Genomic DNA, 25,998 nt, shown 5'->3' with positions numbered 1-25,998 from the left:
CAGAGATGTCAAAAACTGCAAGGAAGGGTTCTTCATGTAGGTAAACAACAAGCAGAAACAGAAGGAAAATATTGGCCCGCTGTTAAATAGGAGAGGTGACTTGGTCATGAACAATGCCGAAAAGGCAGAGGTTCTGAGCACTTTTTTCACCTCAGTCTTCAGCAGCGCTGTTGTGCCCAAGGCCTCGGGAACAAAAATCCAGTTTGATGCGAACGCAGACCCACCGTCAGGGAAGGAAGTTATGGAATGAACCCCCCTGGGGGCTACCACAAGTCAAATGAAGCACGTGACTGGGAAAAGCCGGCACGGATTCACCAAGGGCAAATCGTGCTTGACAAACCTGGTCGCCTTCTATGACAAAGTAACCTGCTCAGTTGGTGTGCACTGAGCGGTGCACGTCGTCTAGCTGGATTTCTCCAAGGCTTTCGATAGGGTTTCCCACAGCCTCCTCCTAGAGAGACTGATGCGTTACAGCCTGGACAAGTGGTCTGTGCGGTGGGTGGGGAACTGGCTGACAGGCTGCACCCAGCGAGTGGCGGTAAATGGCTCCTCTTCCAACTGGCAACCTGTCACAAGTGGGGTCCCCCAGGGATCGATACTGGGCCCAACGCTGTTTAATACCTTCAGAAGCGATCTGGCCGATGGGATCAAGCGTACCCGATGAAGCTTGCCGATGATACCGAAGTGAGTGGGGAAGCGGACGCTTTGGAAGGGAAAGCCTCCCTGCAGGAAGACCTGGATAGGCTGGAAGAGTGGGCTAACAAGAACCTTACGAAGTTCAACAAGGACCCGTGTAAGGTCTCGCACCTGGGAAAACATAATCCAGGAGTGCAGCACAGGCTGGGATCTACCCGCTGGGGAGGAGCTCTGTGGAAAGGGACCTGGGGAGGGGGTCCCGGTGGACAACCGGCTCAATGTGAGCAAACAGCGTGCTGCTGTGGCAAAGCAAGCCATCAGGATGCTGGGTTGCATCGACAAGGGCACCCCCAGCAGAGAAAAAGAAGTCATCATCCCACTCTACCCAGCGCTTGTCAGGCCACACCTGGAATACTGTGCGCAGTTTTGGTCCCCGCTATGCAAAAAAGATGTGGGCAGGCTGGAAAGGTCCAGAGAAGGGCCACAAAGATGATCAAAGGACTGGGAAGCCTGCCGTAGGAGGAAAGGCTGGGAGAACTGGCCTTGTTCAGCCTTGAGAAAAGAAGGCTGAGGGGAGACCTTGTCACCGTGTTCCAGTATTTAAAGGGTGGCTACAAAGAAGATGGGGACTCCCTTTTTACAAGGAGTCGCATGGAAAAGATGAGGGGTAATGGGTACGAGTTACTCCTGGGGAGATTCCAGTTGGATGCAAGAAGGAAATTTTTCACAATGAGAACAGTCAGCCATTGGAATGATCTCCCCGGGGAAGCGGTGGATTCCCCAGCATTGGACGCTTTCAAGATTCATCTGGACAGGATGCTGGGCCATCTTGTCTAGACCGTGCTTTTGCCATGGAAGGTTGGACCATGTGATCTTTGAGGTCCCTTCCGACCTGGTATTCTATGAAGATTAGTTTTTATCACAGGTTGTGTAATGTTTGAAGTTTTGACTAGATCTGTACAATGTTGTTTGTAAAGCAGACTATGAACAGCAGATAAATACTGATTTTTTTTTTTCTGTTCTTGCCTTCCCATTAGAGCTCAGAAGAAAGATAAAAGCCTCTGTAAGTGGTTTTTTTCTGCTACAGTAAGCCTATTATGCTTGCCGATTATTACTTGTACAAATTTTCATTTACAGGTAGTTGCCCAGTTTTACTTCTGTGCAGTAACTTCAAGTTGTTTATTCCATTAAAATTTTATTGTGAATCTTTAGCAACTGTTGTAAGCAATTCTTTTACCTCCTGAAGCTGAATTGCAAATGTATTGGGTCTGGCTGAGATGGAGTTAATACTCCCCATGGCAGCCCTCATAGCACTGTGCTCTGCATCAGTAGCTAGAAAGGTGTTGATAGCACACCAGTGTTTTGGCTACAGCTGAGCAATGCTGGCACAGCATCAAGGCTGTCTCTCCAACATTTTTGCCCCCCCCTCAATGGCAGGCTGGGGCAGGGCAAGATCTTGGGAGGGGACATAACCAGGACAGCTGACCTAAACTAACCAAACAGATATTCCATACCATATGACGTCAGCTCAGATATAAAAGCTAAGTAAAGGGAGACGGAAGAGGGGGGGCATTTTGTCTTCCGGAGCAACCACTACGCGTACTGAAGCCCTGCTTCCCGAGAAGTGGCTAGACATCGCCTGCTGATGGGAAGTAGAGAATAACATCATTTGTTTGTTTTCTTTGCTTTCGCGCGCGCAACCTTTGCTATCACTTTATTAAACTGTCCTTATCTTGACCCACGAGCCTTTTGTTATATTTTCTCCCCCCCATCCAGCTGAGGAGGGGGAGTGATAGAGCGGCTTTGGTGGGCACCTGGCATCCAACCAGGGTCAACCCACCACAGTCATTTTTGGCGCCCGAACAGGGACAAGACAACGGCAGTTTTGCATTAAGTGTTCTATAGCTAGCTATTAAGTGGCAAGCTCCTGTGCAGGTCACGGAGCTTGTTAGCTGCTTGCTTATCTCTAGCTTGCTGAGTTTGGGAACATGTTAATGCAAATAATGGCTGCGTGCTTTGTCCTGGCACTGATGGCTTTGTTTTGCTGTGGTAGCTATCTTGTGGGGAGAATGAAGGAACGCGGGAACGTGCTAATACAAATAATGTCTATGTGCTTTGTCCTGGCACTGATGGCTTTCCTGTGTTGTGGGAGCTATCTTGTGGAGGAGATGAGGGAACACATCTCCCTCTCCCTACCAGGCATTGATGTGAATGGTTTTATTATGCAGGCTCCCGAGGTCCTTGTTCACCCTTATGTAAGCTGTTTAATACTAATAATTAATACTGGTGGCATATTATGGGTATTGTGGAATCTGGTCTCGTCCTGGTATAAGAGAAGGCAAGTTTTAGGTGAGGCAATACTTAAATGTGCCCTCAAGCGACCAGTGCCTGGGTGGCAGGGTATATGGAAGGATTTGGGCAGATTCCTAGGACGGTTATCACCTCCCATAATCTGGGATTTTACATCTGAACAGGCAAGTAACCCTGGCAAACTGACGCGCCACCTGATAGAAGGGTGCCTTGCCTATCCCAATGAAAACCAGCAGCTTCTCGCACTGTACTGGGGCCTGGCCTATGCCTACCGAGCCATAGTTCAACACTGTCAGAGGACCATGGTTGAGGCAGGGACCCAGACCGCATCTGAGGACACCATGCTCGAGATAGGGACCCAAACAACAACAACTACAGTAATTGCCCCAGTAGTGAAAAGGAAGCAGTGGACAAGGAGATCAACGGGTCCATACCATCGATTAGTGAGAGAAGAAGAAGAAGAAGAGGAAAGGCTTGATCTAGAAGCTGGTCCTTCGGTAAGGAAATTGGAGGAAGGAGTGAGGGAACTTAAACAGGAAGCGGAAACTACCCGGTCCCTGACGTCCTCAGAACTTCGGGACTTGCGGAAAGATTACAGCCGCCAGCCAGGTGAGCGGATTGCTGCCTGGCTGCTCCGATGCTGGGATAATGGAGCCGATAGTCAGCAACTGGAAGGCAAGGAAGCCCAACAGCTGGGATCCCTCGCTAGAAACCGGGGAATTGAAAGAGGAATTGGAAAAGAGGCAGCAGTTTGCAGTCTCTGGAGCCGGCTTCTCTCAAGTGTGAGGGCAAGATATCCATTCAAGGAAGATCTTGTGAATTCCTCAGAAAAATGGACTACCGCAGATGAAGGCATCCAGTACCTGAGAGAGTTAGCAGTGGTGGAAGTCATCTACAGTGATCTAGATGATGAGGAAGTCTCCAAAGATCCAGAGGATGTCCTGTGCACACGGGCCATGTGGCGAAAGGTGATTCAAGGTGCCCCAGCATCGTATTCTAACAGCTTGGCAGCAATGTATTGTCCAGATATGGAAACACCAACTGTGGAGAAAGTGTCGTCTTGGCTCCAAAACTTTGAGGAAAATCTCTGTGTTTCCTCATCCCTACAGGACAGTGCCTTGGCTGTTAGGGATGCTCCAAGAAATCAGTCCTCTCCTGCCCCAGTCAGAGGGAAAGGGAGCCTAAGGCGTATGCCACGTGGTACACTCTGGTTCTTCCTGCGTGACCAAGGGGAGGACATGAGGAAGTGGGATGGTGAACCCACCTTTAAGCTGGAAGCCCGTGTGCGTGAACTGAGAGGGAAGACAGCTGTTAAGAAGGGGTCACCCAAGAAGAAGGCTGTCAGCGTAGTTGCTGTAGAGGCCCAAGAAAGCACTCAGCGATCCTCCAGGCATAGAAGAACTGAAACTACCTCCCTTGATTCTGGTGAGGGGACTTCTGGTCTGGTACCGCAAGGATCGGACAGTGAATATTCTGATGAGGAACAGCAATAGAGGGTCCCTGCCTTCGGCCAGGAGGAGGAAAGGGATGACCGGATATACTGGACTGTGTGGATTCGATGGCCTGGCACATCAGACCCACAGAAGTATAAGGCTTTGGTAGACACTGGTGCACAGTGTACACTGATGCCATCAGGATACAGGGGCACGGAACCCATCTGGATCTCTGGAGTGACAGGGGGATGCCAAGAATTGACTATACTGGAGGCTGAAGTGAGCTTGACAGGGGACAAGTGGGAAAAGCACCCCATTGTGACCGGCCCAGAGGCCCCTTGTATCCTTGGCATTGACTACCTCAAGAGAGGGTACTTCAAGGACCCAAAGGGGTACCGATGGGCTTTTGGTGTAGCCACTGTAAATGCAGAGAAGATCAAACAGCTATCTACTCTGCCTGGCCTCTCGGAAGATCCCTTCATTGTGGGATCGTTGCAAGTTGAAGAACAACAGGTGCCAATCGCTACCAGGACGGTGCACCGTCGGCAATATCGGACAAACCGAGACTCCCTGGCTCCCATCCATGAGCTGATTCATCACCTAGAGAGCCAAGGAGTCATCAGCAAGACTCATTCACCTTTTAATAGTCCTATATGGCCAGTGCAAAAGTCTGATGGAGGGTGGAGGTTAACAGTAGATTATCGCGGCCTGAATGAAGTGACACCGCCACTGAGTGCTGCTGTACCAGACATGTTAGAGCTCCAATATGAACTGGCATCAAAGGCAGCCACGTGGTATGCTACAATTGATATTGCCAATGCATTTTTCTCCATTCCTTTGGCAGCAGAGTGCAGGCCACAGTTTGCTTTCACATGGAGAGGCGTCCAATACACCTGGAATCGACTGCCCCAGGGGTGGAAGCACAGTCCTACCATTTGTCACGGATTAATCCAAACAGCACTGGAACAAGGCGAAGCCCCTGAACATTTACAATACATAGATGACATCATCGTGTGGGGCAATGAGGCAGAAGAAGTGTTTGAGAAGGGGAAAAGAATAATTCAGATTCTTCTGAAAGCTGGTTTCGCCATAAAGAAAAGCAAGGTCAAGGGACCTGCACAGGAGATTCAGTTCTTGGGAATAAAATGGCAGGATGGACGCCGTCATGTCCCTATGGAGGTGGTTAACAAGATAGCATCTATGTCTCCACCAGCTAACAAGAAAGAAACACAAGCTTTCCTAGGCCTTGTGGGGTTCTGGAGAATGCATATTCCAGGTTACAGTCAGCTTGTGAGCCCTCTCTATCGAGTAACGCGGAAAAAGAACTATTTTGAATGGGGCCCTGAACAACAACAAGCCTTTGAGCATATCAGACAAGAAATAGCTCGTGCAGTAGCTCTTGGGCCTGTCCGGACAGGACCAGATGTGCAAAATATACTCTACACTGCAGCTGGGGATCATGGTCTCACCTGGAGCCTGTGGCAGAAAACACCAGGAGAAACCCGAGGTCGACCATTAGGGTTTTGGAGCCGGGGGTACCGAGGATCAGAAGCCCACTACACCCCGACTGAAAAAGAGATACTAGCAGCATATGAGGGGGTTCGAGCCGCTTCAGAAGTTGTTGGTACAGAAGCATATCTCCTCTTGGCACCACGATTGCCCGTGCTACACTGGATGTTCAAAGGAAACATCCCCTCTACACATCATGCAACCAGCGCTACATGGAGTAAGTGGATAGCATTGATCACGCAACGGGCTCGACTGGGGAAATCTAACCGCCCAGGAATTCTGGAAGAGATCATGGACTGGCCAGAAGGCAGAGATTTTGGAGCATCACCTGAGGAGGTGGCTCGTGCCCAAGAGGCACCACCATATAATGAGTTACCAGAAGACGAAAGGTGTTATGCTTTGTTTACTGATGGATCCTGTCGTGTGGTAGGGAACCATCGGAAGTGGAAAGCTGCTGTGTGGAGTCCCACACGCCAAGTCGTTGAGGCCACTGAAGGAGAAGGCGAGTCAAGTCAGTTTGCAGAAGTGAAAGCCATCCAACTAGCCCTAAACATTGCTGAACGAGAAAAATGGCCGGTACTCTACCTCTATACTGACTCCTGGATGGTGGCTAATGCCCTATGGGGGTGGCTACAGCAGTGGAAGAAGACCAATTGGCAACGCAGGGGTAAACCCATCTGGGCAGCAGCATTGTGGCAGGACATTGCTGCCCGTGTAGAACACATAACTCTAAGGGTACGTCATGTAGATGCTCACGTGCCCAAAAGCCGTGCCACTGAAGAACATCGAAATAATGAACAGGTAGACAAGGCTGCCAAAATAGAAATAGCTCAGGTGGACCTGGACTGGGAGCGTAAAGGTGAGCTATTTGTAGCTCGATGGGCCCATGAGACATCGGGACATCTAGGGAGAGATGCAACATATAGGTGGGCTCGTGATCGAGGGGTGGACCTGACCATGGAGGCCATTACGCAGGTCACTCATGAATGTGAAACATGTGCTGCAATCAAACGAGCTACCAGAGTAAAGTCTCCCTGGAACAGAGGGCGGTGGCTGGGTTTTCGATATGGCGAGGCCTGGCAAATTGACTACATTGGACCACTGCCGCGAACACGCCAAGGCAAGCGCTACATACTCACCATGGTGGAAGCAACTACTGGTTGGCTAGAAACATATCCTGTAAACCATGCCACTGCCCGAAACACCATCTTAGGCCTTGAAAGGCAAATTTTATGGCGACACGGTACCCCAGAAAGAATTGAATCAGACAATGGGACTCATTTCCGAAATAACCTCATAAGCTCCTGGGCAAAGAAACATGGCATTGAGTGGGTGTACCACATACCCTATCACCCGCAAGCATCTGGGAAAATTGAGAGATATAATGGACTGTTGAAGACTATGCTGAGAGCGCTAGGCAATGGGACATGGAAGCATTGGGATACAAATTTAGCAGAAGCCACTTGGCTAGTTAACACCAGAGGATCTGCTAACCGTCCTGGTCCTGCCCAAACAAAACCCCTACATACTGTGGGAGGAGATAAGGTCCCCGTAGTGCACATGGGGAAGTGGCTGGGGAAGGCAGTGTGGATTGCACCTCCCATGGGAAAAGGCAAACCCATTCGTGGGATTGTCTTTGCTCAGGGACCTGGGTGTACTTGGTGGGTAATGCGGAAGGATGGGGAGACCCGGTGTGTGCCTCAAGGACATTTAACCTTGGGGGAAAAATAATCTGTGATGTGAGTTGTATGTTGTAGGAAGTAATGTAGCAGGAGTGACCTGAACTGCAGAAGAGTGAACTTCGCAAGGAACCAGACAAGTGCATCGGTGACCCAAACCAAGCTGGTGTTGGGGCCCAACGATCGAACATACTGCTTCTCCTGTCCTGACCACTCATCTTGATGGATGGGGCTCAAGTCATAACCTGTATGTGAACATCAGGAAGAGTGGAAGAAGCCCATGGAATATCTATCTCTTAAAGGACAGGGGATAGTAATTAATAAGAATGTATAAATCCGTACGTTGGGTATAAAAGTGGTTTAAGTATGTAGTCTCAGTTGTAAGTGTTGGTGAGAAAGGGTTTCAGTAATGAGAATTAAATACAATAGTATGGTTAGAAGATATCTGTATTAAGTTATGTGGAACCTGAGCAGGACGCAAATGGTATGGAATAAGGGGTGGAGATTGTATTGGGTCTGGCTGAGATGGAGTTAATACTCCCCATGGCAGCCCTCATAGCACTGTGCTCTGCATCAGTAGCTAGAAAGGTGTTGATAGCACACCAGTGTTTTGGCTACAGCTGAGCAATGCTGGCACAGCATCAAGGCTGTCTCTCCAACATTTTTGCCCCCCCCTCAATGGCAGGCTGGGGCAGGGCAAGATCTTGGGAGGGGACATAACCAGGACAGCTGACCTAAACTAACCAAACAGATATTCCATACCATATGACGTCAGCTCAGATATAAAAGCTAAGTAAAGGGAGACGGAAGAGGGGGGGCATTTTGTCTTCCGGAGCAACCACTACGCGTACTGAAGCCCTGCTTCCCGAGAAGTGGCTAGACATCGCCTGCTGATGGGAAGTAGAGAATAACATCATTTGTTTGTTTTCTTTGCTTTCGCGCGCGCAACCTTTGCTATCACTTTATTAAACTGTCCTTATCTTGACCCACGAGCCTTTTGTTATATTTTCTCCCCCCCATCCAGCTGAGGAGGGGGAGTGATAGAGCGGCTTTGGTGGGCACCTGGCATCCAACCAGGGTCAACCTAGCAATGCCATCTCTGTGGCCAGTAGTTAGTGTTGGAGCCTTTATCCTTCTGTGTGCTTGCTGTTCGCTACAAGAATGTGTTATCGAGCCTTTCTTACTTTCATCTGAACAGGTGATCTAGCATGGTCTTATCACAGCACTTATGCAATTACATATTATGTGTGTATTATTACAGCAGTTATTATTTTTTGCTGAAGTGCATCCCATCTCCTCTCAGCCGTCGTTGGTGAGATGCAACATGTGTTCCTTAGCTGTCGATAGCTCAAACATTTTTTTCTTTCTCTCACCTATTGTTTTTCATCCTGCCTTTACTTCCTTTGGACACGTACATCCATATTTACCTTCTATACACCTCCTGCTTTTCTTTTAGTGACAAACTTTTCTGTAACGGAGTAAGATGAAGTGCCTGGGGTTGTTTTTAACCTCTGTTGATGGCACAGTGTGAAAGAGAGAGGCACAGAGAGTCCTCTATTAAGCTAAAGCAAAAACCAACACACATCCCCCATGCCTAGCATTTAAATGAACATAGATGTTATGTACGTTGAAGGACGAGATTAGCTTATAGTACATCTCCACATCTAAGGCAAGTCTTTAAGTCTCTATTGCTTTGGATGCAGTTTGTCTCACTGCAGAGAATGAAAAAGTTAAGGTGATGGGGTGTAAAAAGGCAGACGTTTCTCAGTCTAACAACTGAAGTACATCTTATGTTCTTGGAAAAGAAAGATGAGTTATTCTGAAAAAAAGGTGGTTTGATTATTTTTTTTAAATTATTATTATTTTTTTTTAGAAGTGACAGCTATCCTTAGTAGTGATTTCAAAGCACATCTAAAATGAACACATTATTGGGCCAAGCCACATGTTTGGCATCACACCAAAACAGTATTGGGTGTAATCACAGGAAACGCCTTTCCAGCTGATGCTAGCAGGAACAGTGTTAAGCAGCTGGTGTTTAATCCCATGTACGTGGCTAAAATGGTGAGAGAGAGAGAATCTGGAAAGGGTTAATACTCTATTGAATACATGGCTTGCAATTCTGTTATTTGTTTTTTAGAGGGTTTTTTTTTTTGGTTTAGTGACTTATGTAATTAAGATCTGAAATTGTCACTTAAATGAAGGATGGCACACACAGGCACTGTTATGCTTCCTCATTATGCTGAAACGTTTGTTTTAATTCTGGTATTCACTGAGATGAATACCATGTATCAGACAGCCACTGTTTCTTTCTGAGTACGTATTCCTTAATCTTGACATCTCCCTTTCAAAGATTGCTGATCTCCAGTCAAGACTGGGTCAGTATTCAACCCAGACAACTTGAGAGAATTCCAGTGTGATGCCTGAGACTATTGCATAAAATGAGATGTCCGAAAGTGTACAACTGTTACTATATCATATAGCACTGTGTATAAAGGTGCAACATATGAGTTGGAAAACATTAATATTGTAGTATCTTGCTTTGGCCTGCTGTGTATGATTAATGTCTGAGACATTGTTAAACCCCTATTATCCCTGGCTGGCAACTTTGATGCCAGGTGCTGTATTTGTACTGTTTGCATCAAACGTGCTTGGATAAGAAGTTTAAGTGAATCTAATACAAATGTCCTCATTGTTGTGAAATAGCTTTTTCATCTAATGCTTTTATTTGTTTGTTTAAAATGGCAGTGAGCAATACACACCGAATAGAATGTGGTGTTTCTTTAAATACTGAAACTTATTTGTAAATAAAATATGAAGCTTACCTTTGTGTTAATGAAGCTGCTGAGGTTAATTGTAGCAATTCTAAAATGTGTTCATGTCACTAAAATTTAATACTTAGGGCTTTCTTTATTTTTATTCCTCTTGCGTAGTAGTGTAAAGAAGTAAAATATTCTCTGTGTGGATATATTTAAAATGTCTTAGTGTGTCCTCATGGTCTTGCTGCTTTAATGCTGTGCTAACATTTATTTTAAGGTTTTTTTAAATGTATTTAAAGCGCAAAAAGTTACTGTACTGTCCCTTTCTTTTTGTATTCCCTTATGGCTGGGATATCTTTTGCCTTTTTAGCTTCCTTTTCATTTGAAATGTTTCCACTTTTGAAAGTGAAAATGCTATTTGATCCAAATACTATGTGGTCAATAGCAACCTGCTATTAATTGTTTATGTCTAAAGCCTCTTTTTCTTTATAGCGTTCTTTGATTAGATTAATAATTGGTAATAACTTCTTCAGGTTTTATTAATGAGAAGTTTATATAGACAGTGAGAAACTTGTTAATAGTTTAAAGAATTATAGGCAATATAGGCAAAACTTGGTAACATGTCTTAATATTCCTTAAACAATTTAAACAAAATGACTGCTATGAGGTTTTAAGGGACCTATAACAAGTTAAATACTAGAGGCTACAGAAGCTGGTACTATAGGACAGCATAACTGCAGATTTTACCTGTGATTCTATTAATGCTATGTTATTCCATCATTTGTAAGTAAAGTATTTGTGTTCAACTTGAAAGCTGAGGTACCAGATTTGAGCAGTCCCCTTCTTTTAGTCCTACCGGGCAGTTGGTTTGGTTTGTTAGAGATTATAGGAATTAAGTAAATTTAAAAGGGGTATCTCTTTGACCATAACCTCTGTAAAGTTTCAGTGAAGAAGAGAAAGAGACGGTTCAGTTATTTGCTTATATAAAAAAAAGTATAGGAGGGCCAGGAGTGGGAGGAGAGCTTTAGTTGGTAAAAATATGAAGTGGAAAACTTCTCTAGTAATGTTTGTTACCTTTGTAATATTGCTAGCAATTTTTTAAATGTTTCAGTTTAATGAATAAAAACCTGCTGAGATTATGATCCATGTTTACTGTTAGGTTTACTTTCAAACAATAAAGTTTGAATGGTTTCAAACCTGAATTCTGAGTATAATCTGCTTTTATGTTTTACTTTCTCTCATCAAAAGTTTCAACATCAAAATTACGCTTGCTTTTAAAAGAAGTAAAATAGGCTTTAAAAGTTATTTCTTCTCTTCTTCACAAAGCTTTAGAAAGGTGGGTATTGCTCTTTCTGCTTTACAAACAGAAGCTTGGTGGAAAGTTAAGGTTTTTGGTTTTGTTTTAAAGAGGCAGGAAATCTGAGGAAATTCTAGGAATCATCAAACTTCAGTTCCTTTTCCTAAAAATCGTTAGCAGAATGGGCCCAAATTGTCCTTGCTTGACGGGGGGGAGATATTTTTACCATGTAAAGTTGCACTGATCTTAAGGTTAAATTCTCATTCCACTTGTCCCTCTACAAACATGAAATAAGGTGGTACTTATACCATTTTCTTGAGGGAAAATGAGCAGAAGAATGGCAAAGTTCATCTTGTATTTCTGTATGTGGGCCCTGGTAAATAGGATTTAATCGCTGCTGCCTTTTAGGTCCTTGTTCCAAAACCAGCAGATCTTAGCAGGATCATTTGGTAGTACAGATGTTTTAGATCAAGCTGTGAGCAAACAGATATATTTCTGTTAAATCAGAAGGCATTAGTTACCCTTATGGTGGCTGTGGGAAGATGAGCAGTAGCTGATCCACTTTAAAGGCAGTGTGATGCAGGCAGGTATCTACATCAGCAGGCTTTATGTGAAAGCAGGTAACTTTTTTTTTTTTAAAACAAGTGTAAATTTATGCTGTATCTCGTAGGGCCACAGCATTTTTGACCCAGTGTTTAGAGCTGGCTCTAGTATGTTGCAGAATAATAGTGTATGTTCATGAATTTTACCTTGTTTTTCATGTTAACAGTAGAGTAATTGCACCTGTCCCCTGCTTTCTAATTGATGGCTATTTTTGCTTTCTTGTGGTGCCCTGGTGAGGGTGGGTGTCATGGACCAGAAGTGGGGTTTGCCTATAAATGAGGTGCAGAAGCCTTGAGCGGCTGCTCAGCCAGCCCCCTCGGGGACCAGCAAGTTCTGAAAGCATGTAGGCACGTGTGGAGCAGCTTTATTAGTATGAGCTGAACTGTAAGGCTTCGGGGCTGGATTTGGCTCTCTGGCCAAGCCTGTGGTCAGGGAGGTGGGCCCTTACTTGTCCTCTGGAGTTCCAGGTGGTTTATTTCAGAAATTTATTAATAACTTGATGAATAAAGGAGTAAGAAACCCACCTTTAAAATTCAATTTCCTAATGAAAGGGCCTGCCTGAGATGCTTTAAAATCTCCCTAAAAGCGTGTGTGAAAAGTGAACTTTTTAACAGTGGGTTTGAACTTTCATAGATTACTGTGCATGTTATTTCAGAAAGGACAATTAAGATAATAATATTACAATTATGTTGTTATATGGTATGTAAAGGACCATAATTCTATAGAAGAAGGTATTCAAGTGTAGGTATAAAATAAATAGGCAAATGGAGTGATCTTTAACAGCTAATGGCAATGATGTCATTGGAGCAGTATGAGAGTGATCTGCCTTTTTTGTTGGGTTCAAACAAAAAAGGTTGGTTTAGAGTGTGTCAAATTTTGGACACGTTACTTCCTTTCTATAATGGTGGCTATAATGTTCATAGGCTGTTTTCACTAGGAGCTATGCTGGTATGAATTACACGTCATATATCCACTGAACATTTCAAAAGCTGCAGTATTCCTTGGCTCTGTCTGCTTCTAGGCTTGAATTTGAACATTTCCTTCTATCCCCTTCACAGGTAAAGATTTTATATTTCCACATTTTGTAGCTTCATCATTATAACATTTGTCTCTCAAATATCAGCTGTTGTAATAGATTTTCTCAAAAACCATCTTAATGCGAGTTAGGAAAGCAAGCAGACCTAACAAGTCAGTGACATTTCTCTGTCCGTGACTGGAACACTGCATCTGGATTTGATTTTGTGCTGTATTGCAAAGTTGGTAACTAAAATACAAATGTAGTCATTAAATGAAGGAAAATGTTAAGGATAATTGGATTAAAGCAGGGAATTTTGTACAGCATATGACTGTGGGGGGGAAACTCACTTTATTAACTCTGTTTTAAGTTATTTAAATTCTGGATGGCTGATGGTCTTCAGGCATGCTAAGAATGATGCAGATTATTAGGTTTGTAATGGTATCATTAATTGTTTCAAAAACCACCTAAATCTGTATCTATCTGCTACCATCAGAAACTGTAGCTGTGCATTAAGAGTTCATTAAACAATTCAGCTGTGGGCACCTTTTGAAATTAAACAACTTTGAGAATGGTTTCAGTAAAAGGTTTGGAACGAGTACAAGTTCAGATGGAGAACAGCTGTGTTTTGCTGTATAGATATGAGCCTGTTTCACAGAGGAAATAAGACCACGCAGAAATAGGCTGTAGTCCTGGAAAGCGCCCTGTGCTGTGTAAGCACATGTGCATGTGAGCACGCTCCCAGTTGTGAGATGAAAACATCCCGAGGCATACTTTTTTCAGTTTTCCAGTAGCCCTTTTATTCTCTTTATGTCTTACAATAGTTCAGTGCTATGCGTATTACAATCTTTTTTTCCTAACATAATTTTCTTTGCCTGTTTTGCTGGTTAAAAATGGCTAAGCGGTTGTCACGAAGGATGCCCTTGCATCAGCGCTGGAAGCTGTTAATGACCTGGAAGCTCTCAGAGTGGGCTGGTTCAGAGGAAATCTTGGCGTAGGTTGTAATCGCGTACTGCTGTTGGGAGCTAAAGTTCAGTTACATAGATTTCACTATAATACTCTTGTGTTAGTGGCACTAAAGGATAATTGTCATTTTGCCTCATTGCTGGTAACTTTTCTTTAGGGAGGAGACAGAAGAAGAACCTGCTGAGTGACCTCTGCATGTTACCAAGTCTTGCCTATGCTTTGTGCCTTTCACCTCCCTTCTACTGAGTCTTGATTATCAGCATTTTGAGAGAGATTTTTTTTGAACTTGTTTAATTGAAGCGCCAGCCAAGTTCTGCTTGCTCAAAAAGGTCTTTCAAGTTTATGATGTGAGTTTGTATTTATAGCATTAACAAAGCCATGTTATTTGTTTTGTTCTCATCTAGGTGCTTGAACTGGGATTTGATTTCTCATCCTATGGATCACTGAATGAGTAACAGATGGCCTTGCCTCGTCTTACAGGCACTTTACGCTCCTTTTCAAATGTCACTAAACATGAGGATTACAGTGAAGAATTAGCTGACTTAAGGGTAAAGATTTTTTCTTTTCCAGAGCATAACTGTAAAGTATTCATGTATATATATATAGTAAGAATGGTTTGCTTTCTTTATTTGCATTGCTATTTTATGAGAGTAGGCAAGCAAAACTGAGCAGAGTGTGTCTAGTTTCCTGTGCATTCCTTCAGAGTGTCCTCACTCAAACTCAGATTTGCTGTAGCTTTGTGACTTATGCTAGGCCCTTACAATCACAGTGTGCGACATGGATAGGGTTGCTTGGCTGTGTTACAGTGCAGCCCTGTTACTTCATCTTTCAGGAAGTTAAGTTGGGCTGGGCTGGTATGTTTTTAGCTCTGAGCTTATGCAGAGTTGGGGAGCCAAACGTTTCCCTTCAAATATTAAGTTCACCTCAGATTCTTGTTGGGGGATGTTTAGAAAAATTTAGTGATACTGAATTTAGGTACTTCCCCCCCCACCCCCTGCCAAGAACTAATGCATTAAAGCAATAGATGCATTGTGGGAACCTGTAATGTGAAATGAATTTGGAATCTTGGGAGCTGTAAATCTCTTCAAGTTGCAAGAGTTTGGCTTTATAGAGGATTCTGCCTTGGGAAGAGTAAAGTAGTGAGAGAGTGTGTGTGTATCCTATTCCTTCCTTACGCTCAGGAAAAGGTGTAAAGAAACGTAATAGGGAAACTGCTTACAATCATTACTACATACTGACTGAATGCAATTAGAAAGAGGTGGTTTTATCTCATCTTTAATTTTAAAGAAACCTCCATATAGTAATTTGAAATAAAATAAAAAAACCTAAATATTTTGTATTTTCAGACTAAAAGATCAAAACTACATGAACAGTTGTTGAAGTCTGATCTTACATGGAAGAAGATAATAAAGTTTGTTGATGACAATTTGGACAAAAAAGAACACCAAACTGTAAATGGTGATTTAAAAACTATATTACAAGCTGCGAAACAAATAGGTATGTTTTCATTCTTTAGTAGCCTAATAACATACTGGTTTGTTGTTTGGGTTTGTGGTTGTTTTCTTCAGGCTGCTTTCTGCCTGCATATTTTGCATAGTCGTACAATTTTAATTCTACCTTGATGCCAGGCTTGCCCTGAAATGTCTTTGAAACTCCAGTTAATCTGATATGTGTATGCACAATTTGGTCTTCTGTTTTATTTTAAAATATTCTGTTGTTATATGGACATTCCTGCTTTTTGATAGTATTGTTGTGTAGTGTGTGGTATGGTTTGATTGACCTTTAGTAAGCAAAAGCAACAGCTTCTTTTGGAATGGCAATACTTTGAGAAAAGAACAATCTTAGTGTTATCTGCTTTAATTCCACGTGATCGGTATCATGAAAAATTGGACTGCTACTTAGGCAGATAAAAATGTTTTCTGCTTAAAGTGTTTGGTGTTGAGGAGAGTAATAAATTATAAGTTTCACTCATCTAGAATTAAGCTTTTAAAACTGAAATACATTATGGCAAAGCAAGTGTGAAAACATAATTTTGATTGGAAACTTAGTTTTTGATCAACAGACTAAAACTAATTCAGCTTGTGCTGTTAGCAGAATTTAACTTCATCAGCTCATAAACTGAGAACATGGCTCAAGCTCTAACTGTCACATATTTAAGATTTTTCATTTCAGTCTATTAGGGATATTTTTTCCTTTTCTGATTGTGTTTCAAATATCTTGAGTAGAACCTTAAGTAAAAAGACTGAGAGAATTAATATATTTGCCTTTTTTGGCATTATAGACCAGAGTTTTTTTATCACAATACAAATGTTAACCTGCCTCACTTGTGTTTCTATTTCTCGACAGTTCTTTTGGAAATAACTAGCAAACTGAGAAAAACCAAATATCTAAACACACACTTTCAAAAAAGGCTAGACAAGTTAGTTGTGTCCAGCATGTAGTAATTGGTTGTGCTGTACAGTTGCACAGATGATGTCTGTTAAAGCTGTTAATGGTTGTAATGGCTATTGCTTTAGTGAGTCATCAGAAGAAAAATGTTGAGTATTTCTCAAATCACTGACAAAAATGCTTTAAACTCATCTAGATGACAATACATATGTTTTAAACTTTGCTTTGTGGTTCATTCCTTCCATGTTAGTGACATAACTCTGTTATTTTTACCAATTTGGTCTTTTTTTTTTTTAATCTTATTTTTTATAATACAAGTAGTAGAGATTGTGCTGTTAGTAGACTTTAACCTCTTTAGGCTAGAAGTTAAGCATGTGGCTGCCTGTCTTTTTGAGACAGCCCTCTAGGAAGGGCCACCTTTCTGCCCCAACTCAAGTACCTCTGCGTCTGTGCACAGATGTCAGCTGGCACTTGTGATACACAAGGTTTGGGGAAACTCGTGCAAGATGGGGAGTGAGTTTGCATCAACTGTCAGTGCCTAAAGTTAATATGGAGAAGGTGTAGTCTGTATTGATAATAGATCTGTATTGATTGAGAAGATCTACATAGTTGTTTTAAATATCCACTGGTTATAGTTTAATCATGAGGGGTACTGGAGTAAAATCTTGGACAAGTTAGGGCTGACAAATATATAATGACTATAAAGTTTGTAATATAAAAAGAAAGACCACATGTAGTATACCAAGTAGGAAAAAATGTCTGATGATGGGGAAAAAAAAAAGGTTATAAGCAAAATAAGTATTTGCCATTCTTAGCTGCTTAGCTGAAAATGTTATCTATGAAAATAATCTGGCAGATTTGTGTTTTCTGTACTAATGACAGAAATGAGTATTAGCTGAGTAATTTTTTTTTTAAATTTTCACTTTTTGTCAAAGATGGCTGCAAAAACTTTCTATTTATTTTCTCCCCCCCCACGCCCTCCACCCCCATTTTAATAGCAGGCCCAGTGTGCTGGGTAGGTAGAGCAAATTGAAAGACTTGAAAGTAATAGTGGTAAATTTTTCTTTGATGGAGTGGAGAGGACAAATTAAATGAAAACAAATGCATGGTTATTTAGTTAGAACAAGTTAGAAAGAAACTGCCAGCTTTGACAATTCTGAATAAAGATGTGTAATGTTATGGAGACACAAACCAGAATGGATTACGGTGACCGAGGCACAAACTGAACTGACAGTAATGTTCCAACCATCGTCATCAGAAACGTATAGTAGGGAAAGGGAATTGCTTGTGTGCCTTTTTACTTTAATGTCAAGGATATGCAATCTCAGCCTAGGCAACAGATACTGTAATATTGATATACTTTATGGGGAAAATGTCGCTTACTGAAATGATCTGATTGGCTTAAAAACAAAAAGGGAAGAGTGGCTTCAAGTAGTGCATCTCTGGCTATCGTGGCTGGCTCATGGTATTCAGAGGGGAGGGGTAGGTTTTTTCAAGAGGTGCTTCCATGAATAGGAGACATTGATAATAAAGGAGAATTAGCACACAATAAATGTAAAAGCCTTTTCTCAAATCCTTCAGTACAATTGCTCTTTTGGTTTAGTAATGTGTACTTCTGTTCTGACACAAGTGAGTATAAATAATGACGTGTGTTTGTACGTTAAGAATATGAGTGAGGTTCATGCAGCCACACTTGGGTCTCTAAGTTTTTAGACACTGGGGTTTCTTTTCCCTGTGATTCCTATATAGCTAATGCTGAGAGGGAGGCTGAACCACCTTTTTCCTTTGAGATATATTTACATATATATTGTATATGTGTGTATCTTTGTCACGTATCTTCCATATGTAGGTATCTAATTATCCTGTAAATAGCACCTCCAGTCTTCTCCGTGAACTTTTCAGCTTTTCGAAGTGCACCATAGGGAAATTCAAGAGAAATACTGAATTTTTAGGCACCGCCATTTATATGTTAAATTTCTAGTTATTCAGCCTTGTTACATCTGCTTATGCTGGATTTCTTTTGCTCTTTCCCATTACATTGTGGGGAAAAAAACCCTTGCTTTTGCTGGGGCTAAACCTAACCTAAGTTGATTCAAGTCACAAGTAACACTGTCAATGTAATTAAGAGTCTTCTTACTGATTTCAGTTAGTTTTTTAACAGGCAGCAAATGGGGACATAGTAGAGCAAATACATAGGCCCATAACTGAATAGTAGAGGTATACAGAGGCAGGCACAAGACAGTTTTGATTACCGAAAAGAGAACAGCCACATTTACTATGCCAGAAATGCCATTTGGTGCATTTAAAAAATGAGTAATATTGTTCCTTTTAAAATAAATAGTTTGTTTGAATGGTTAGTTGAATTAGCCATACCACGGGTTAATCATGAGTGTTATCACTTATATTGTACTGTTCTCTGCTGGAGTTCTGCTGGTTGATCTTAATGTAACTAAAGAATTGACTAGATAAAGACATCTTGACAATAGCAGCTTGCAAATCTCCCCAGTAAGCTTTTAAGATGTTTTAAAAATTATGTAATCTTGTAAGAAATGCTAATTCTACTAAAAATGTTGGAGTAAACTACCCAATTTTTTAGAACACATTTTTTAAACTTAAAAAAAAATTCTGCATGTTGTCCTCATATAAAGCAAACTAAAAAATCCAGTATGCTGGCTGGTTTTGTTTAGTTTATGCTTGGTGACTTTTAAAATTTTGTGTAGTAGTGACATTTTGGTTCATTGTATGGTGTTTTTGCTTATGTTTTCCTTGAGTACCTTTGTGAATATTTGTGTAAGAGGTAAATTCATGGTTTTTTCTCTAATAATATGTTTTTTATTTGCACCATATGATATTCTGTAGATACAAAATATCTACAGATAAAAATTCATGCATTTATTTGCTTTAATTTATTTGGGCAATTTTTCTAACTAATGCACATTCTGTAGTAATTCTATTGGGAATTACTGTAAGAATGTAGTAATTCCCAGCTGAGTTCTGTATGTTTAGTCTGTTATGAATATTCAGATTAGGCAGTGAATAAACAGTGAGACAAAGTGGATATTTGTTACCTTTAAAGAGCTCATAAATATACTATTGTGAGTTTAAGACTTCAGGCAAGTTTTTCCACTAACTCTGAAAAATAAGAAAGCATTGGTAATCCTTAATATTAATTTCTAGTAAATAGAAGGATAATGAAGACAGATGCTTTACTATTGTATACCTTTTATAATTCAGTACCTTGCAACAATTGCTACTTGTTGTTACGGTCTTCGTTTCATATCTCTGTTGATGAGACTTGCAGCAAGAAATTGAATACAGTTATGTTATAGGCAATGAAAGAGAATTAGTTTGAAGTGTATACAGTTACATTTGGTTTTGGTTTTGTTAACAGTTGGAGCTGAAAATGGACAAGAAGCAATTGAAAGCGGAGCTGTTTTTCTCTTTAAGACATTTCACAGGAAAGAATGTGTTGGCCATGATGAGACAAAGGCGATCAAGCAGATGTTTGGGCCATTTCCATCGTCATCTGCTACTGCAGCTTGTAATGCCACATATCGGATTGCTTCTCACTTCACTGAAGAACAGCTTACAGCCCTCATACAGATGGCTGAAGAGCAAAATGGTGATAACAGAGTGTTCTTCGGTAAAAATATAGTGTTTTCATTTGACATGCATGATTTGGATCACTCTGAGGAGCTGCCTGTGAATGGTGAGGCTGATGCACAGAAAATTATAAGCTTAGATTATAACAAATTTCTGAATAACCAGCTGAATCACTTACAGAATTACTGTGATGAGAAATCTGATCTCAAGTCTTTGGAAAAAGTAGATGATTCTTTTCTATGGTGTGAAGTTGGAAAGTATCTGAATGAATCTCAAGGGGATACCCCTGGAGGGCCAACAACAGAAGACCTCTGCTGTACTTTGTACGAGATGCTTGCTTCTACCAAAAGTGGCGATGAACTTCAAAATGAGGTACAGTAGTGTATCTACCATACTGCCTGTATTTGAATGTTGCAGAAATGCACAATTATTTTATATTGATTATGCCAATATACTTTATCCATGTGTCATCTATGCTTTTTGGTTGGTTGGTTCTTTTTGTCTTGAGAAATTACATGGTAGCATTTTAATTTACCAGGCAGAAGATGGATGCAGCGTGAGTTTTATGTGAATAGTCTCCTTTCCCCATAACAGACAGGCTATTTCTTTTTTTCTGGCCATTTGGCTACTGCTTAAAAAGAAAGTATGGAGAAGCTGAGCAATTCAAGCTACCACATAAAAGTGTTAGAACTTGGAAAGCCAAACCAAAGTTAACTTTCTTGGGCAGGTTTTCTCTCCAGTTTCAGAGCCCTCCTGTTGCTGGAAGGAAAGCTGGAGGACTGTGCAGGTGGTGCTACTTAAACTTTGTCATATCACTTCTATTTCTTTCAATAAGGAAAGAGGACGAGTTTATTACAAGAAGGGCAGAGAAAGCTTGAGGGAGAGAGAACAGTTGCTGACAGGCTGGAGTTGAAGGATAAACATAGTGGTAGAAAGGGGAAAGAGCATGATTAAGGGCTGGTGAAGAGGCTTTCAAGGTGTGTGCAGGAGAGACAATTAGATTAATTTAGGCAAGAGAGAACTGGTTTTGAATGGGGTTGGGAAACAATTCCCGCAGTTTGCTAATTGAGTCTTCCTGTGCATGTTTCTGTTACGTTTACTTTATTTTCCCTAACTTGCCCTGCTTTCCTCCCCTGAAAACATCCAGTACTTAAATTCTCAAACTGACTTTTCAGAAAGACTTTAAATGTTGAAAATTTACTACAGAAATATAAATGATGGTAGGAATAGACAATCCTGTGAAAGACAGTATAATGAAAATTTACTGGAATTTTGCCATTACAGTTGCAGATTTTATTCTGCTTAACAGAATCATGAAGTGATAAAGAGGACCTGAATATTTTATTTTGGGTTTAGATAACTATTGATATCTATTGCATAATGGTATAGCTGCTGAAGCCATATTCTTGTTTTGTTTGGTAGTCAGTAGGCCACGTTTTGGCAGTCCTTTGAGCTAAAGATTTTCTTATGAACTTCTAATTTGAGAATCTAAATATGAATATAAAGGGAAGCTGATCGAATTTCTACTGCATTAATATATATTTGAAAAAATAACACTTTTATGCATGTCTGCAAACAGTTTCATAGTTTGGGTGGTTGGATTGAGGGAAGACAGGAAGAGGGAGGAGGAGATTGGATAAAGAAACTTGCATGTCAGATGAAACATGAAAAAGAATACCTTAATTTGCCATAGGGAGCTGCAGTTTATTAATTGTACAGAGATAAAGATTTGAAATTTTTTTTTTCTAGATCAGTGAAAGACTTTTCCAACATAGTCACAGGGTATGCAGAAATAATTGCATACTTCTGCATAATGCCTAGTTAATGCCTAAGGTTAATTTGTAAAATGTTAAAGGAAATGCTTGAAACCTTTCACTTGAAGTAAGAAAAAATAACTTTATTTTTATTTTGTAACTTTATGATCTTAATGGATTGGTAAATCAATTGGCAGAACGTTCAAGCTATCAGTTTTTATGTAGATCGCCAATAAAGACTTTCTTTCCTTTGGTTTTTGGAACAAAGACTTTCAGGCAAAATTTCTGTTTTGATGGCTTCACAGGAGTTTTAATTTGATAATACGAAAAAATTGTTTACTCTGCCAATGTATACATACCTTTCTGAAGATTATTTAGCAAAGTAAATCTTTTTCGTTGTGTTACTAGAGAGAAAAAGGACTCTTTCCCTTAAGTATCTGAAACCTGTATCTTATTTTGGATTTTTAAGAACTCTTGGTAATAAAAAAAATAAATTATCTCCCCATTCTTCTTATTTTGGCCCCATGTTGCCTTTCCTTGCAACAATCTTATTAATTCATTGTTCATTGCACAATGTGGAGGCCAAGGAGGAGGTAACACTAATTTGAACCTGATCACCTTTTCTTAAAAGCTAGCTGGCATTTGTATTGTGCTCCCTGTAGAGTAGTCATGACTTGAAAATTTCTTCTGGGCTTTGGATTTTACCATCAGTTAGGGATTATTATTTTTTTTATTATAGCAATTTTGCTGGTGGCATCATTAAGAGCAGATGGTGTTTTTAAACCTGAAGATAACCTATTTCTAGAACTAGGTCATAGACTTGCCATATGAGATGGTATAAAAAATACGTGATTGATCATGCATACTGAAAATCTTACATTATTTGGGGTGATGCATACATGCTAAAGTCTCTATGCTCTAAGAAATTCTTTTTTTCTTTATAAACCAAGAGGAAAAGAACAATTGATATGAAGGGATAAATAAAAATCCAGATCTGTAAAATACATTTTCATATTTTAAAACAGTGGCCAGGTCTATTTTTCTGTTTAGGAAGATACCATTGCCTGTTTATTATTAAAACAAGAAAAGTATCATGCTGGTGGTGAGGATATTGGCAAGTGGACTTCTCCAAGACAATTTCATTTGATCCTTAAGCAAAATTTATTAAGATTCCAGATCTCATTAAGAATATGAGCATTTTTAGATCATTTCAGGGGTAACATCCTGTTTCTTTTGTAGTGTATGTATAGGCACACACATGTATGCTATTTAGGTTTTTATCTGCTTAATGAGCTCTACAAGGAATTGAAATGAGCTTCTTTCTCCAGCACTGTATAGTTTATGTTTAAAGTGGTCGGTGAGGTAGAAGAAATACTTTGTTCTTTGTTTTCACTAGTTAAGAACATTCCACGCTTCCTTTGGGACAGTTTGTTTATCTGGCACATCACTGGTGACTCTTAATTAGACAAAAAATTGATTCTTACGCTTGGAGTGATATGGGAGTTATAATTTATTTTCTAAGTGCTTAGGACATGTGCTTTTCATTGGGGACATAAAGTCTGGTAAAGCTAAATGACAGCTACTGAAGCATGCTTTTCACTGTATGTCAGATTTTGTTGATGAGCATGAAATGGTAATGATGCGGTAACAAGACCATTATTTAAAAACAGGAGGAAAAAGCTGATGACAAACTGTAGAGTTTTGCCCGATAACCATCGTGCTTTTTATTATTATTTTTTACTAAAACTTAGTATGCAGCGCATTCCTCAGTTCGAGTATTCAGTTTCTAGTACATGATGCTTTTAGAATGAAGACTTGAGTCATGAGAGCATTTTAGCAACTTTGCCACCTAACCGCTCCCAGGTAACTAGGAAAAACTTGGAGGAGTTCAGTCCCTCTCTGGTTACACCGTGCTGTTCTCAGAGGGTGTGTCTCTTTCTTCTGTGAACTCTTGTCATAGTTTGTCTGCAGTATTTTTCTGAAGTTTATTTTGGAGATACCTACCTCTATTTTTACACTAATGCAGAGGTGCGTTATCCCTTTATCACAACAAAACAGGAAGAAATTTCCTATAGAGATAAAATAACTAGAGGTAAAAAAGGAAATGCAATCAGAATTGTGTTAAGATCTAGTTTATACTGCATAATTATGAAAAATTGTGCAATTTATTCATCTCAAGCCAAGGGAAGAACTTTGTTCAAATAAAATTTAGAAACAGTAATGTCATTCAGTGTATTAGATTAAATGGTGCTTCCCAGACAAAATCAAGTTAAATGCTGTATAAATGACTAGAAGAACACTAGGCTATGATGTGAAACAGCAGAACTGTTTCAAGAAAATTACACTGTAAGTAGTAGTTCGCATATTATGTGAGTAGTATATATGTTTACTTATCTCTATATATGATACATTTGTTTGCCTATAAAATAAGACACAAGAAGTTTACTGCTTAGACTTCTTTTGTCTGCTTTATAGTTGTGACTACCTCCAGCTCTCTGCATTAGAAGTAACATATACATATACTTGAACTATAGCATCTAGGGCTTCCATCAGTTAAATACAATCCAGCTGTATTGCAAACTGTCATAGTGGGAAACAAGAATTCCTTTTTATTTCATTTGTAAGAATAATTCATTATTCATCATTCCTACTAAAAAAGTAAGATATGGCTTCTTCCTTGTTATAAGCACCACATTCAGGTAATGAAAGCTACAGTAAGAGACCAAAGGGTAGTAACATGGAGTTTGCAGGTGCTGAATCCTTCCTTCCAGGGTCAAACACATTCCGTTCAAATCAAAGTAGACCTGAAAAGAAAAGTACAAGTTCTGGAATATACGTTTTAAACGATGGAAAAAAAAAAAAGAGGTCAAGAGTTGGGCAGCACCTCTTCCTGTATGTATTCCTTAATAGATCCATCCAGTAATGCACTCACCATTAGAGTCAGAAGGTTACAGCTTTATTACTGAAATGCAGTTATTTTCATGCTTATTTCAGAATGGAACTTAATAGATTATTTTGTTGTTTCATTAAGTAGGACTTTTTTTTCAGTGCGGTGTTTGTGTGTCTTTGAATGCTTGATGTAGCAGACAGTTTTCCCCAGGCTCTGCTATGTGGAGCTCTGTTGTCTCTCAGGCTTCTGCCTGTAACTTTTCTTTAGCTGCCTTTGGCACTGGTGGCAATATAATGAATTTATTTTTTTTCCACTTGAGTTCATCTACATTCTTTCTGTTGCCCTATCCTAGTCCCACCACAAATGTCTGCCAGTATGCTTTATTGGTCGAACCTGTAAATGCTCTTGGGATCAAGAACAAAGGGAACTTAACTAATTTGTCGATTCAACGAACTGACAGGAAGCTCCTCTGTGTCTGCCACGAGCCTTTCTGCAAAAAAAGTACAGAAGAGTAAAGAAAAGCAAAATCTAAACTTTCATAGAACCTAGAAGGGACCTTTTCTGTCAGTGATACAATATCTTAAACTAAGGAAGACTAATAAAAAAAATGTTGCATAGTTTGTCCGAACTTCTCCCCTGAACACTGCTCCAGAGTCTTGTTGCCTTGGTGGTTAAAATGAACCCTTGTTATCTTCTGCTTTCTGGCTTTATACAGTGCTGGTTTTATGATCACTTTCACTTTTCCCGTGCTACAGTTACCTCTTTTTTCTTTTTTTTTTTACCAATTTAAGACATGAGCATCAAACAACTGCACTTGTAAGTTGTGGGGTTTTTTTCCACATGATTCTATGCCTTTCAACATTGCCTTTCCTTTCATTTACCCTTCAGGCAGTTCCTTGCCAACTTTTAATTCTTCTATTAATGCTCATCTTCATGAATTTAACAAGTCCTTATGTGGAAAACTGCAATGTTTTCAATGAAGTCTACATGTGAGACAACTGGTATTTATCCATTTTCTAGATCAATGAAGTGTTAGACCAAGTGATGTATCATTAGTAAGTACATGCTACTTCTATGCCATTTTTCAGTTACCTGCATGTCTTTTTGATTATTTTTTTCAAAATATATCCTTTTAACACTTCTCCAATCGTGTTAATAT

The 25,998-nt window shown here is 40.4% G+C and overlaps 1 protein-coding gene across 1 annotated transcript in view; it reads left to right on the top strand.

The window, feature by feature from the left end:
- ASCC3 (activating signal cointegrator 1 complex subunit 3) overlaps positions 1-25,998 on the top strand; it is a 283,091-nt gene that overhangs the window by 8,242 nt on the left and 248,851 nt on the right. The window contains exons 2-4 of the mRNA XM_069804940.1: positions 14,609-14,752; positions 15,551-15,701; positions 19,984-20,567. Coding sequence (XP_069661041.1) covers positions 14,663-14,752; positions 15,551-15,701; positions 19,984-20,567 — 825 coding nt within the window. The 5' untranslated portion in view covers positions 14,609-14,662. The remainder of the gene's footprint in view (positions 1-14,608; positions 14,753-15,550; positions 15,702-19,983; positions 20,568-25,998) is intronic.

Source organism: Haliaeetus albicilla, chromosome 17, assembly GCF_947461875.1.
Source record: "Haliaeetus albicilla chromosome 17, bHalAlb1.1, whole genome shotgun sequence".
Classification (NCBI taxonomy): Eukaryota; Metazoa; Chordata; class Aves; order Accipitriformes; family Accipitridae; genus Haliaeetus; species Haliaeetus albicilla.
This window is presented reverse-complemented; position numbering and strand designations above follow the sequence as displayed.